This window comes from Notolepis coatsorum (genome assembly GCF_963971535.1).
Source record: "Notolepis coatsorum genome assembly, chromosome: 3".
Taxonomy (NCBI): Eukaryota; Metazoa; Chordata; class Actinopteri; order Aulopiformes; family Paralepididae; genus Notolepis; species Notolepis coatsorum.
The window spans coordinates 92,946,686-92,960,489 of record NC_140167.1 but is presented as its reverse complement, the minus strand read 5'-3'; the positions used below and the strand labels follow the sequence as shown (position 1 = coordinate 92,960,489).

Here is a 13,804-nt window from a genome sequence, read left to right as displayed (position 1 = left end):
ATAATGATAATAAATTATTTGAAGTTTGGACACATTTTTTTACAACTGAGGTAGGTAGATTACATTTTTAGAGACCAGAAAAAGGTACCGTTGGGTTCTGGTATCGATTCACAGGTACCGGTACCGGTGTCGGTTCAAATGTGAACGGTACCCAACCCTAATAGCCAGGGGCCGTCGTGGGCTAGAGAGCCACAATGCGGAACCCAATGAGCAACCGACAGCACACTACTACTGGAGCTGAGTCAGTAAGCAACCCAACCTATCTGCTTAACTTAATGTGTGTTTTCCTGTCTCTGTAGGTGCAGCCTGACGCTCTCTGTAGGCGGCCTGACGCTCTCTGTAGGTGCAGCCTGACGCTCTCTGTAGGTGCAGCCTGACGCTCTCTGTAGGTGCAGCCTGACGCTCTCTGTAGGTGCAGCCTGACGCTCTCTGTAGGTGCAGCCTGACGCTCTCTGTAGGTGCAGCCTGACGCTCTCTGTAGGTGCAGCCTGACGCTCTCTGTAGGTGCAGCCTGACGCTCTCTGTAGGTGCAGCCTGACGCTCTCTGTAGGCGGCCTGACGCTCTCTGTAGGTGCAGCCTGACGCTCTCTGTAGGTGCAGCCTGACGCTCTCTGTAGGTGCAGCCTGACGCTCTCTGTAGGTGCAGCCTGACGCTCTCTGTAGGCGGCCTGACGCTCTCTGTAGGTGCAGCCTGACGCTCTCTGTAGGTGCAGCCTGACGCTCTCTGTAGGTGCAGCCTGACGCTCTCTGTAGGTGCAGCCTGACGCTCTCTGTAGGTGCAGCCTGACGCTCTCTGTAGGTGCAGCCTGACGCTCTCTGTAGGTGCAGCCTGACGCTCTCTGTAGGCGGCCTGACGCTCTCTGTAGGCGGCCTGACGCTCTCTGTAGGTGCAGCCTGACGCTCTCTGTAGGTGCAGCCTGACGCTCTCTGTAGGTGCAGCCTGACGCTCTCTGTAGGTGCAGCCTGACGCTCTCTGTAGGTGCAGCCTGACGCTCTCTGTAGGTGCAGCCTGCCGCTCTCTGTAGGTGCAGCCTGACGCTCTCTGTAGGTGCAGCCCGACGCTCTCTGTAGGTGCAGCCTGACGCTCTCTGTAGGTGCAGCCTGACGCTCTCTGTAGGCGGCCTGACGCTCTCTGTAGGTGCAGCCTGACGCTCTCTGTAGGTGCAGCCTGACGCTCTCTGTAGGCGGCCTGACGCTCTCTGTAGGTGCAGCCTGACGCTCTCTGTAGGCGGCCTGACGCCTGACGCTCTCGGGAGGAACGGAGGTGTTGGAAGTGACGGGAGCGAACGGCTTCCCAGCTGCTACCCTCTGAATGAGCTCCTGCATAGCTAATGGTCTATGAGAGATATCCTTATACAATATACCCAGTAATTACACTCTTCCTGCTGACAGGGGAGCAAGGTAAGCATGCAATCACCCCCCCCCCCCCCCCCACCACCACCACCACTAGAGAAGAGAAGTTAAACCCACTGTGATCCTGCTTTAAGATGGGATCCTAATGTTATGTTCAACGATCAGAGTCACATAGTGGATTGCTTCCTGGAAAATAAGGTGAGTGTGTGTGTGTGTGTTGTGTGTTGTGTGTGTGTGTGTGACGTGTGTGTGTGTGTGTGTGTGTGTGTGTGTGTGTGTGTGTGGGTGTGTGGGTGTGCGTGCGTGCGTGCGTGCGTGCGTGCGTGCGGGTGTGTGTGTGTGTGTGTGTGTGCGTGTGTGTGTGTGTGTGCGTGCGTGCGTGCGTGTGTGGGTGGGTGTGTGTGTGCGTGCGTGCGTGCGTGCGTGTGCGTGTGTGGTCGACGAGAGGAAGTCAGCAAATCAATGAAATATATGTGTACAATATGTGTGCTTGTGCATCTATTATCATCTATAGCTTATATTGTACTTATATTCAATTTTTATTTAGTTTATATTCCATTTGATCTCATTCCACCTTTTATTTCATTCTACCGTAATTGTCTGTCCGTTAAATGTCGCGCCAAATGACCAAATCAAATTCCTTGTACATGTAAAACTACTTTCTGAGTCTGATTCTGATGTCCTTTCCCAGAGAGGGACAATGGGAGACAGTAAGAAAGAGAGACAAGGGGTCACAGCGACACCCAGGTTACTGTGGGATGCAGTAGAAATTGTTCTCTGAAAGAGCTACTGTCCATTAACCACTAACTGGCCATCAATTTGGGCTCCCTTCACAGATGTTCTATTTTCAACCATGAGCGTGTTGCACTTTTTTTGTGCTTGTTGCCAAGGTAATGAGGTAAGCTGACATGTTCAATCTACCACAGAGCCCAGATCACACTGCAATATTCTGAGTCCATGTCACACGTGCAATATTCTGAGTCCATGTCACACGTGCAATATTCTGAGTCCATGTCACACGTGCAATATTCTGAGTCCATGTCACATGTGCAATATTCTGAGTCCATGTCACATGTGCAATATTCTGAGTCCATGTCGTCACACGTGCAATATTCTGAGTCCATGTCACACGGGTACATGTTGACTGACTGAAAGAGGTCAGACAGACAGACAGACAGACAGACAGACAGACAGACAGACAGACAGACAGACAGACAGACAGACAGACAGACAGACAGACAGACAGACAGACAGACAGACAGACAGACAGACAGACACACGCACACAATTGAGTAGTCCAGTCTGCAAACAGGGGTGTAAAGTACTTGAGTAATTGTACTTCCTTACAATACTTAAGTACTGTTTTTGGGGATTTGTACTTTACTCAAGTATTATTAGGTTTGTATACTTGTACTTTTACTCCTTACATTTAAAATGCAGACCTACAAGGTACAAATATCGCAGGTCCAACCATTTTAATTAGTATATTTGTTTCCCTGGCCGAACTAACGTTAACGTTATTAATCCTGCGGCCGCACTTTATTTAAAAACAGCCAATCAAATCCCCAATCAAAATGAACCCACCCATACCCATGCTGATTGGTCCTTGTCCAAGACTAGAAAGCGGGGATCTTTGATTAAACATCTGCTATCAGAAGAATAGACAGTCAGAGTGACAAGCTACAGAAGATGGCCACAAACGATAGTATGAGTGATGAAGAGGACGAAACGGAACATTTCATTGCCCCGGAATAAAAAAAAGTTTTTACTTTTACTTTTGAGTACTTAAGTATATTTAAAAGTAGAAACTTTTTTACTTTTACTCGAGTGTGTTTTAGCCAGATACTGTGACTTTTACTTGAGTAAGATTTTGAGACGGTACCCATACTTTCATTTAAGTATAATTTCTGGGTACTTTTTACACCCCTGATGTTGACTGACTGAAAGAGGTTAGACAGACAGACACACTCACACAATTGAGTAGTCCAGTCTGCAAACAATGGTCCTCATTCTCGAACGTGTTCGTAAGTGCTTTGGTAAATATCTTGGTAAAAATTTCGTACCAACAGATTTACGGAAATCCTCCTCTGGATTCCTGAACACGTGAAGCGGTCTTCATAAATGGGCAAAAAACTTTGGCAGCTGTGCTCCGCTGAATGAATTGACGTCACTCATTCACATCTCCAGGCAGGTTCAAGTTTATCCCAATTTGCATACAGACACGCCCCGCCAGCTCATTAGTAAGGAGGTGAGAGGGTCTGCACACTCTGCAGAACCGATTTGCGACTGATCACAATTAGATTAGATTAGAATGTATTGTCATCATACAGCACAAGTACAATACAACATCCAACCGGAGTGCAAATGTAATAGTAAAGTGCAATTAAATTGCACTTAAATTGTTCTTTATTTAGTTAAATATTTATTTAAGTATTGTGTGATTTTGTGTGAAGGGCGGACTAGCAAAGTAACATTTTCATTGTACGGCAAACTGTCTTTTTAACTGTGCACATGAGAATAAACAATCTTGAATCTTGAATCAATAGTAACATACAATGCACAGGTGATAAAAGGCTTAATTTGGGATAAATAGTTGGTGATTGCTTCAAGTCGATTCTACAGACATCATCGGAATTAAATAATTATAATGATAATAAATACGACAATTACGTTTTGCATTTATAGTCATCATGACTCAATGAGGAATCTGAGCATTACGCATTACACGTGCACGCTCGTATCTACAGTATACTTCACTAAGCCGCCTGGCTCACCTGCCGCATAACCCAATCGCACACGCAGATTGATTGATTGAATGAAAATTGTATTAACAGATTGCAGAATGGGTACAATACAGTACGGCTCAATACACACAATTGTTAAGGGGATGCAGACCAGAGAAAGACTTTCGTCTTGTTTACATCAGGGTCCCCCATTTTCAATTCATAATGAATTGTAAGTAAGGGTGCAACTTGCACCGTGCAATCCATTCTTTGTGGATCTAGCCCTATGTGTGTGTGTGTGCTTGTGCGCTGAGGCTGCCTCACTAACGCATTTATTTCGTTTAGCAATAGTATAGGAATACATCAAACCAACTGTGAGATCTGGTTGTTTTTCAATGTGTACCTAATATAGATATCTATAGAAGCAGATATCTACTCTGACAGATCTATATAGGTTAAACAGATGTATTGCCTCTTTTCCATTGCATAGTACCTACTCGACTCTACCCTACTCTACTCTACCCGCTTTAGGTACCTGGTACTTCGTTCCTTTTCCACTGCAGGTAGTACTCAGTTTGTCTCCGTGTGGGGAGGCGGGGCCGCTGGCGTACAGCATGAGAGCTCCAGCATAGCTATGTCCGTGAGGGCTTGGAGCAAGCCAGAGTAAAACACAGTTTTCAATCAATCAATCAATAACAACATTAACCAGACTCTCGTTGTGTCTATTCTGCTAACGTTAACTCTCGTGTCTATTCTGCTAACGTTAACATTACCTCTCATTGTGTCTATTCTACAAGCTTTAACGTTACCTCTCGTGTCTATCTGCTAACGTTAACGTTAGCATTAGCATTAGGTAATAACCGGTTTAAAATGGATGATGATTACCTCACGTTGTGTCTATTCTACTAGCATTAACGTTACTAGTACAAACAATCAATAGCGAGTTATATTGATCATGCTATGTACACTAGTAGCCATGGTAAAACGCAACCACATTAGCACCTAAGCTAACAACAAGCTTAACAAATCAGCTATCTTTTTGTGAGAGTAAACTCTCCGCTCTGTGGTAAATTGTGTTGATGTCGGTTTTGTTTCATCAATAAATGAGGCAGAATACACAGTGAATGTATCCTTTTTTGTTTATTGCACTTGTTCCTACTGCAAACAAATAATGAATCCTAAGCGAGGCATTAAAGATGGCGGCTTTCTGTTTTTGTGCAGACGCTCCAACGTGTGACGCTTCTCTCTTCTGACCAATCAGTGGTCTGCAGTGTTTCACGTCACTTTTCTGGTACCAGTTCTACTCGCTTGGAACCTCGACAGAGCAGGGACTAAAAAAGAACCCAAAAAGTACCCGGTTCCAGGTATTTTGGTAATGGAAAACCGAAAATGCCGAGTAGAGTAGAGTAGAGTCGAGTAGGTACCATGCAGTGGAAAAGGGGCATGTGTTTCTCCAGTCAGACTGCAGACAAGGGCCTTTTATCAGCTGAGCTCTCAAGCCAAAGATAACCAACGAGCCAAGATCATTATCTACAGCAGCGCTGGGCAGTCGTCACATAGAAGTGACGGGGGCAGGGTAACCACAGCATTTGATGAGTGTGTCAAAGGTGACGAGAGCGACGTTGCCATGGTATCGCGTCACTTAGTAACGAGAAAAGGGGCAGGGCCCCCGTTGCTAGGGGAAAGACGTTATGAGCTGTGAGTTTCCTGCGGTGTAAGTTAGACTAGGACACGAGGCTGAGACAAGCAGATGCGTTGACAGGGAGACAGCAGGAAAAGAGAATGGGGAGGAGAATGCCACGAGTAGCTAGCCTCGGCTAACAGGAAAGGCCTCGGCTAACAGCTAGGCCGCAACAACCACCGAGCGTGTAACAGAAGAGAGATCATTAGAATAATGAATTTAGTTTCTTCAAAGACTTTCAAACTGTTTCCATCTTGTACAAGTCTATGTTTATGAAAATAAACATCACGATCTAAGGAAAGAGATCACGTTGCCAGTGTCGAATTCTTCATGAGTCGGATTGCATTAACGGGGTTGAAACAGTTGTACAGCCAGTACGGGGGAGGTTGACTTCGGAGTAAGAGATTTTTTTTTTGGTCCACTTTTTCTCCCATTTTCTATATTTTCTCCCATCCCAATTTCGTATCATCCAATTCAACCCTCCCCTGTCACGGACGCTGTTTCTTGCCTCCCACAAGCCGGCTGCAATGTGGACTAAGTCATACATAGCACAAGTCCCCTCCGGTACTTGAGGTAACAGCAGTCGCATCTTTTCACCTGCGCAGCTCGATCTCTCAGTGGCGAGGAGTAATGCGTGGGAGGCTCACACTGCCCCCGACACTTCCTGATTCTACTGCGCAGGCGCATCAACCGACCTGTAGGAGTCGCTGTCCACAACGCCCGATCCCCACCCATCAGTTTCCCACCCCCTAATACGGCCAATGTGTATTAGTACGGACGACCAGCTAAACTGAAAGCAAATGTGGAGCGCTGGGCTCGAACTGACGAGCCCAGCGTTTCCAGCATTTCGTGGCGAGCGCCTTGCCCACTACGCCACGTAGCCGCCCGACTTCGGAGTAAGAGATAAACACAACGCAGACATTTCACGGAACCACAGGTGACGAAGTGATACTGGCTGATTATGACGAAATCTATCACAACCATAAGTAATATCATAGAGAAGAAGACAGTATATGGCATATTAATACAGTATATTCCACTATACAGTAGCTATATCCGCGGCGATCGGTTTACTTCTTATTTATTTAGTTTGCAGTGTGTGTGTGTGTAATGCTCACGATGCTTCATTGAGTCAGGACTATAAATGCAAAACGTAATTATTAATCATAATGAAATATTGTCGTATTAATTATCATTATAATTATTTAATTCCACGGATGTCTGTAGTATCGGCAATCCCCAATGACTTGTCCCAGAGAAAGCTGTTGAAACCAGGGGTGCACACCAGTCTGTAGGACGTTACGACTGCCTTTTCGAGTATGTAAATTCTACGGAAATCCTACAAAGAATTTACAATATACGAAGCCGTTCGAGAATGCAGAATAAGTATGTAAATCGAGTTACGAAGGAATTCCTTGGTACATTTTACGTATGTCTGTTCGAGAATGAGGACCAATGTGTTGTCTTAATGTTATAGGGATGGGACCTTTGATGCTGTTGATTAGATGTATTGTAAACACTGCTGATCCTACAGACAGCACAGCAACTCTTTGTTGTTCTAGTTCTCTGTTGCCAAAGACCAGCAGGTGTTTATTCCTCAGGCGCTAAACGACAGACTCACAGTCAAAACTAAGCATTGCAAATATTAGAAACTCAGAGCATAATGAAGTTCTGGGGGTGGGGGCTTATCAAGTGCATGTTTTAAAACATTCTCCACCACCCATGTCTTATTGGTGCATGTTTGATTTAGCATTTGTTTGTTTTTGTGTTTGTGTGTGTGTGTGTGTGTGTGTGTGTGTGTGTGTGTGTGTGTGTGTGTGTGTGTGTGTGTGTGTGTGTGTGTGTGTGTGTGTGTGTGTGTGCGTGCGTGCGTGCGTGCGTGCGTGCGTGCGTGCGTGCGTGCGTGCGTGCGTGCGTGCGTGCGTGCGTGCGTGTGTGTGTGTGTGTGTGTGATCGTGTTCTTCATAAATAAGTGATTATAATTGTGCTCCTGATCAGTGAATGAGATGCAGCAGGGGTCTCACCCACCCTGCTCTCAGTCAAACACCATCTATTATCTTCCTCGTCTGCATGGTCCTCATCCTTCAGTAATGCTGTGTAATAATGTGAGCAGGGCTGCTGTGTAATAATGTGACACACCGAACAGAACAGCTCTATAAAACTGTTCACTGAGCTCACACAAAGACTTGACAGCGTGTGTGTGTGTGTGTGTGTGTGTGTGTGTGTGTGTGTGTGTGTGTGTGTGTGTGTGTGTGTGTACTATGTGAGTGAGAGAGGAGAGAGAGAGAGAGAGAGAGAGAGAGAGAGAGAGAGAGAGAGAGAGAGAGAGAGAGAGAGAGAGAGAGAGAGAGAGAGAGAGAGAGAGAGAGAGAGAGAGAGAGAGAGAGAGAGAGAGAGAGAGAGAGAGAGAGAGAGAGAGAGAGAGAGAGGGAGAAGAGGGGGGACAGGTTGCATGTATGTGTAATTAGACTATTAAAACAAGTTCGCTACAAAAGCCATACTTAAAGTTTGTGTCATAATGCATTCACTAAAACATCATACAGAATAACTGAAAAACGCCTTACTAGTCTCCAAACATGATACATGAACAAACCAATATGGTGGGTATTCGGAATTGCAGTAGCATCAACTACATTTGTTAGAATAGGCCTATAGTCTATTATACATTATATTCTCAGTAGCCTTCACATACCCTATTATAAGGTATGATCAATAAATAAAAAAATAACGTCATCTCATGGGTTTCTAGTCTGTGAAGTCGCGCACATACAGTATGCACGTAAAGTAGGCTACAGCCATGCTATAGACTATTATTTCGAATAAAAGAATATTGATTCATATTCATTCTAAAATAAAATGACTACACAAGACGCAACACTAGTGTCAAAGAAATTACACAATTTGTGATCGTGTGTTGCTTGATCTGCACAAATTAAAATCTTCACTTGTGTAAATAAAGCTCATCTAGAAAATGCCCCTATTGTTGCTTTTTGTCAATAAAACAAAACTCTGTCTAGTGTGTTTCTTACTTTGCAAAGCGAGAGGCAGGTTAACCCACCATCAGTGTTATTATTTCCCCCTTTAAAATTAATTAGATTAAATGATCACTTACGGATGGTGCTAAAGCCATTGCGAAAAGAATCTTGTACAAATCGACTGTGCTGCACATGTTGTTTGGGTTCATTGGCGCACCGTCTCCCAGTCCACCTGGCCGCGTCCTCACTGGCACCGTCTCCCAGTCCACCTGGCCGCGTCCTCACTGGCGGAGCAGAGAGCGCTCTCCAAGGTCCTGGTCGACGCGCGCTCCTGGTGTTATGACCGCGTGTGTGGATTGACTGCATGTGTTCAAGATGAGTGTTTAGCCACTTTCAGCGTCAATGAGTATTATATATTTAATTGTAATAAGTATTGACAAGAATCAGAAGATATAGGCGATATTTTCGAACTATTACCTGTACTGTTCAGAGAAGAGAGTCGATCCAGGCACTCAAAAATATGTAAAATCCAGAGGGAAGATGGTTAAAAGGCCTTTATTAAAGGTGGCTAAGTCATTTAAAATCTAATCAACATGTTTCGACCATAGCGGTCTTCATCAGGATTAGTTACCTGTACTGTCCCCCCCCCCCCCCCCCCACCTCCTCCAATGTACAGTTTCTTCGTCAAATGTATATACCGGTCTCTTTTTTAGACTATTTTTGTATCACACAGTACTGTATTTGTAAATCTGGTATGTCATAAATGTATAGATGTAGCAGTACTGTCTATCTGTACTGTATGTCATTATGTTATGATGAATTGAAAATGGGGGACCCTGATGTAAACAAGATGAAAGTCTTTCTCTGGGTCTGCATCCCCTTAACAATTGTGTGTATTGAGCTGTACTGTATTGTACCCATTCTGCAATCTGTTAATAACATTTTCAATCAATGAATCAATTAATCGAGTAGAGCACTGGTGGTAAGAAGATAATCCATTCTGCTGAACCTCAAACACCTGTTCGTTAATAATGACGGCCAGTGTAAACAAAAATAAATTGTTTGGTAGGTTTAGCCTATATTTATATATATGGGTTGATAGGTTGCATACATTTCCCAGTATATGTGTCACTACTTCAGACTATACCGCAGTGCTGGCTGTTGCACGTGTCAATACAATAGCACACAAATAAGTTAAACTGGAGCAACATAATTCTCACATTTTATTCATGTTTTTTATGTTTACATGTAGTAGCCATATGTAACAGGTCCATTACTGGCTGCAATGCTGCATATATGCTTGTAGAGCGGTCACCTTATGTAAAAGTATTCATCAAAAAGACCAGGTAGAAAATCTGTCCCTGCTTGCATTCTTTTACAAATACCATATACAACTAACACATTTATTTTAAAATACCTTTTTGTTACACAATTCTTTAAAAACCCTAACAACGTGCAATTCTGTAATGAAAATATGAGGCTTTGTATACAAATTGCACTCGTTTACACCAATCAAAAGAATACAAAAGAGAAGTGTTTGTAAAAATGCAAACAGATTCTCTACAGAAGCAGCATTGAGATAAGCCCTTGTATCATTATAGGTCAACTCCACAAAAGCAAATGAGATCTTCATTCATTATTGCATCCAGGGTAAAAATGAACATCACACAGTATTCAAACACATTTGGATCCTTGAGAGTACAAGAAGTATCTCAAATATATGGCTACAATGATTCCAGAGATTAAAATCAAACCAAACTGAGCAAAAATAGGTTTCATCAAACGGTCTTAAATATATACTGTATATATTGTGCATGATACATTTTCCCATATTAAGTCCCCTAATTAGCCATAGCAAGCACCATGCTCCTTGGCCATAACAGACTAAACATACAATTGCAGAAGGAAGCTGAAATCGGTGATAAATAATTGACACTTTGAAAAGAAATCACATTAGCTGACAAGTCTTTGATATAGCTTGTTTGTTATTGCATAATATTCAGCCTATACACGCTGTGAGGCATTGTTCGTGGGTAGCAAGATGACAGAAATGTGTGTTTGGGGTGTGGAGGATGAAGGCTTCCTGTGTGCTCTTCATGAAACAAGAGAGATGTCAGTCTTTCATTTACAAAACGGGAGATACGGACATGCCGGCTGCTGCTCGTGTAAAGATAATCTCACGGACCGCTCTTATAAGAGCTTTGCACAAGAGTGTATCGGCTTCAGAAGTAGACCTCAGAATAGAAACACGTGTTCTATCCTCTGGGTTCTGCATTCATTTGGTGGACTAGCTATTGTTTTATCATTTATAAGGCTGAGACCGCTTATCGATTTATAATTATCGATAACTGCGTGAAATCGATAAGTGCCGTCACTTATTGATTTTTTTTGCACATGTAAAAAATAAAAGAAATAAATTAAATAAAAAGTTTAAAAAACTTTTTTTCTTAAAAAAGAAAAAAAAATATTTAACGTTAGTTCATGTGTGTCTGTGTCACGTCCACTCACTGTAGTTTTTGCGATGCCGTAATAATAATAATAATAAAAAAGATTTAAAAATAAAATAATAATACAAAGAAAATCTATATTTATTGATAATTTTGTTCCGATTTATCGATTCTTCCAAATGGCATATCGTCTCAGCCTTAATCATTTATTATAAATTCTCCCCGATGCTTTCTTTGACAGTAAATTCAGGGAGTGAAATCAAATTCAAAGCAATTACGGTCCAATCTGGGTAGAAAGTGTCTCGATAGAAGTGTGAGTCCTTGAACCGCATCATCACGGCAAGAAGCAATATGGGGTGACGTCTCATGTGAAGCTGCTCAGAGACTCCTCGCTACTAGTCGCTCCTGCTCAGAGACTCCTCGCTACTAGTCGCTCCTGCTCAGAGAGACTCCTCGCTACTAGTCGCTCCTGCTCAGACTCCTCGCTACTAGTCGCTCCTGCTCAGAGAGACTCCTCGCTACTAGTCGCTCCTGCTCAGAGACTCCTCGCTACTAGTCGCTCCTGCTCAGAGACTCCTCTCTACTAGTCTCTCCTGCTCAGAGAGACTCCTCGCTACTAGTCGCTCCTGCTCAGAGAGACTCCTCGCTACTAGTCGCTCCTGCTCAGAGAGACTCCTCGCTACTAGTCGCTCCTGCTCAGAGACTCCTCGCTACTAGTCGCTCCTGCTCAGAGACTCCTCGCTACTAGTCGCTCCTGCTCAGAGACTCCTCGCTACTAGTCGCTCCTGCTCAGAGACTCCTCGCTACTAGTCGCTCCTGCTCAGAGAGACTCCTCGCTACTAGTCGCTCCTGCTCAGAGAGACTCCTCTCTACTAGTCGCTCCTGCTCAGAGAGACTCCTCTCTACTAGTCGCTCCTGCTCAGAGAGACTCCTCGCTACTAGTCGCTCCTGCTCAGAGAGACTCCTCGCTACTAGTCGCTCCTGCTCAGAGAGACTCCTCGCTACTAGTCGCTCCTGCTCTGAGAGACTCCTCTCTACTAGTCTCTCCTGCTCAGAGAGACTCCTCTCTACTAGTCGCTCCTGCTCAGAGAGACTCCTCTCTACTAGTCGCTCCTGCTCTGAGTGGCTGAGACGATCTCCCCTGATACTTTCATAATTATTCTTAAAAAAAATTCCTATGAACAAATGGCATTAAAATCCAGTCCTACTCGGTCCGTATTTGAACAGTAACTGTAAACGTTATATACCTTAACCCCCCCCCACCTTTTCTCCCTCTAAAATCTCCATTAACAATTAGGTAATTGTAAAAAAAAAAAACTGAACGCACTTAAAAAAATTAAGAAAATTAAAAAAGGTTAACCGTCTGTAATAGTTCTGCTAGTGAAAAGGGTTAACCCTTCTGTGGTGTGGTAGTGAAAGGGTTAACCCTTTGTAGTGTGGTAGTGGGTTAAGTAACATGGATTTAAACAAATAGATTTATACTAAAAACAAAGAGAACTTGGTGGGGAGGTTAAGAAACAATAGGGCACATGAAATAAGTAAAGTAAGAACAAGAAATCGACAGTTGAGAGTTCCCTTTATCCCCCCGATCTGTACTCCGTTTCCACGGCTCCCGCTCACAGCCCGACCTCTCAGGGAAAGTCACTTCCATCGTAGATTACAGGCTTGTCGATTGTCAAGTGGTAGAAAACCTTCTTGGAGATGAACCTGTTTGAAGAAGGGGGGGCACAGAGGAGAGCAAATGGACGTGAGATATCAAACCATGACACAAACATTAACCAAAAGAGGCGTCAGGCCTAATAGCCCACTAACTGTAACTAACCAACTCCTAACTTAACAGCTAACCTGCTTAACCCTAAAAAACATAAAATCGCCATTTTCCCATGTGAGGACCGTCCAAAATTTGGGCTGTCAAGAGTGATGGGTCCCCACAAGTATGGCTATACAACGCATGCACGCACGCGCACGCGCGCGCACGCACGCACGCACGCACGCACGCACGCACGCACACACACACACACACACACACACACACACACACACACACACACACACACACACACACACACACACACACACACACACACACACACACACACACACACACACACACACACACACACACACACACACACACACACACACACACACACACACACACACACACACACACACACACACACACACACACACACACACACACACACACACAGTGAAGTGCCATTAAAAATGCATTTTCGGGGGAGGCGGCTGGGTGGCGCAGCGGACTACGTGCTCGTCACCAAGGCAAAATACACTGTCCGGCTGTCAGCGTTGCCTCCGGCTTGGACGGCCGTCATACTGGCTCAATTGGCAGAGTCAGCGGGAGGGAAGCTGGTGGGTGGGTCCGGGTCAGTGACAGTGTAAAACAGTGACTCCTACAGTTCGGTCGGGGCGCCTGCACAGCGAGGGAAGGATCTGGAAGGAGGTAGTGTGACCTTCCACACGTTACACTCTCCCAGTGAGAGTCCACGCTGCCAGGTGAAAAGAAGTGGTGGGCTGGGTACACATGTGTCGGAGGAAGCATGTGATAGTCTCCGCCCTCCCAGACCGACGGTAGGGGGTAGAGTGCGCAACGACCAGGAT

At 44.5% G+C, this 13,804-nt stretch overlaps 2 protein-coding genes across 8 annotated transcripts in view; both read right to left on the bottom strand.

Annotated features, from left to right (window-relative positions):
• ghrhrl (growth hormone releasing hormone receptor, like) overlaps positions 1-8,926 on the bottom strand; it is a gene marked incomplete at both ends in the record, with an annotated part of 149,358 nt that extends 140,432 nt beyond the window's left edge. The window contains one exon of the mRNA XM_084310116.1: positions 8,870-8,926. Coding sequence (XP_084166242.1) covers positions 8,870-8,926 — 57 coding nt within the window. The remainder of the gene's footprint in view (positions 1-8,869) is intronic.
• Positions 8,927-9,942: 1,016 nt separating this feature from the next.
• Positions 9,943-13,804, bottom strand: part of fyco1a (FYVE and coiled-coil domain autophagy adaptor 1a) — a 67,290-nt gene continuing 63,428 nt past the window's right edge. For all 7 annotated transcript variants that reach the window (XM_084309473.1, XM_084309475.1, XM_084309472.1 and 4 more), the window contains one exon: positions 9,943-12,886. In XM_084309473.1, coding sequence (XP_084165599.1) covers positions 12,811-12,886 — 76 coding nt within the window. In that variant the 3' untranslated portion in view covers positions 9,943-12,810. The remainder of the gene's footprint in view (positions 12,887-13,804) is intronic.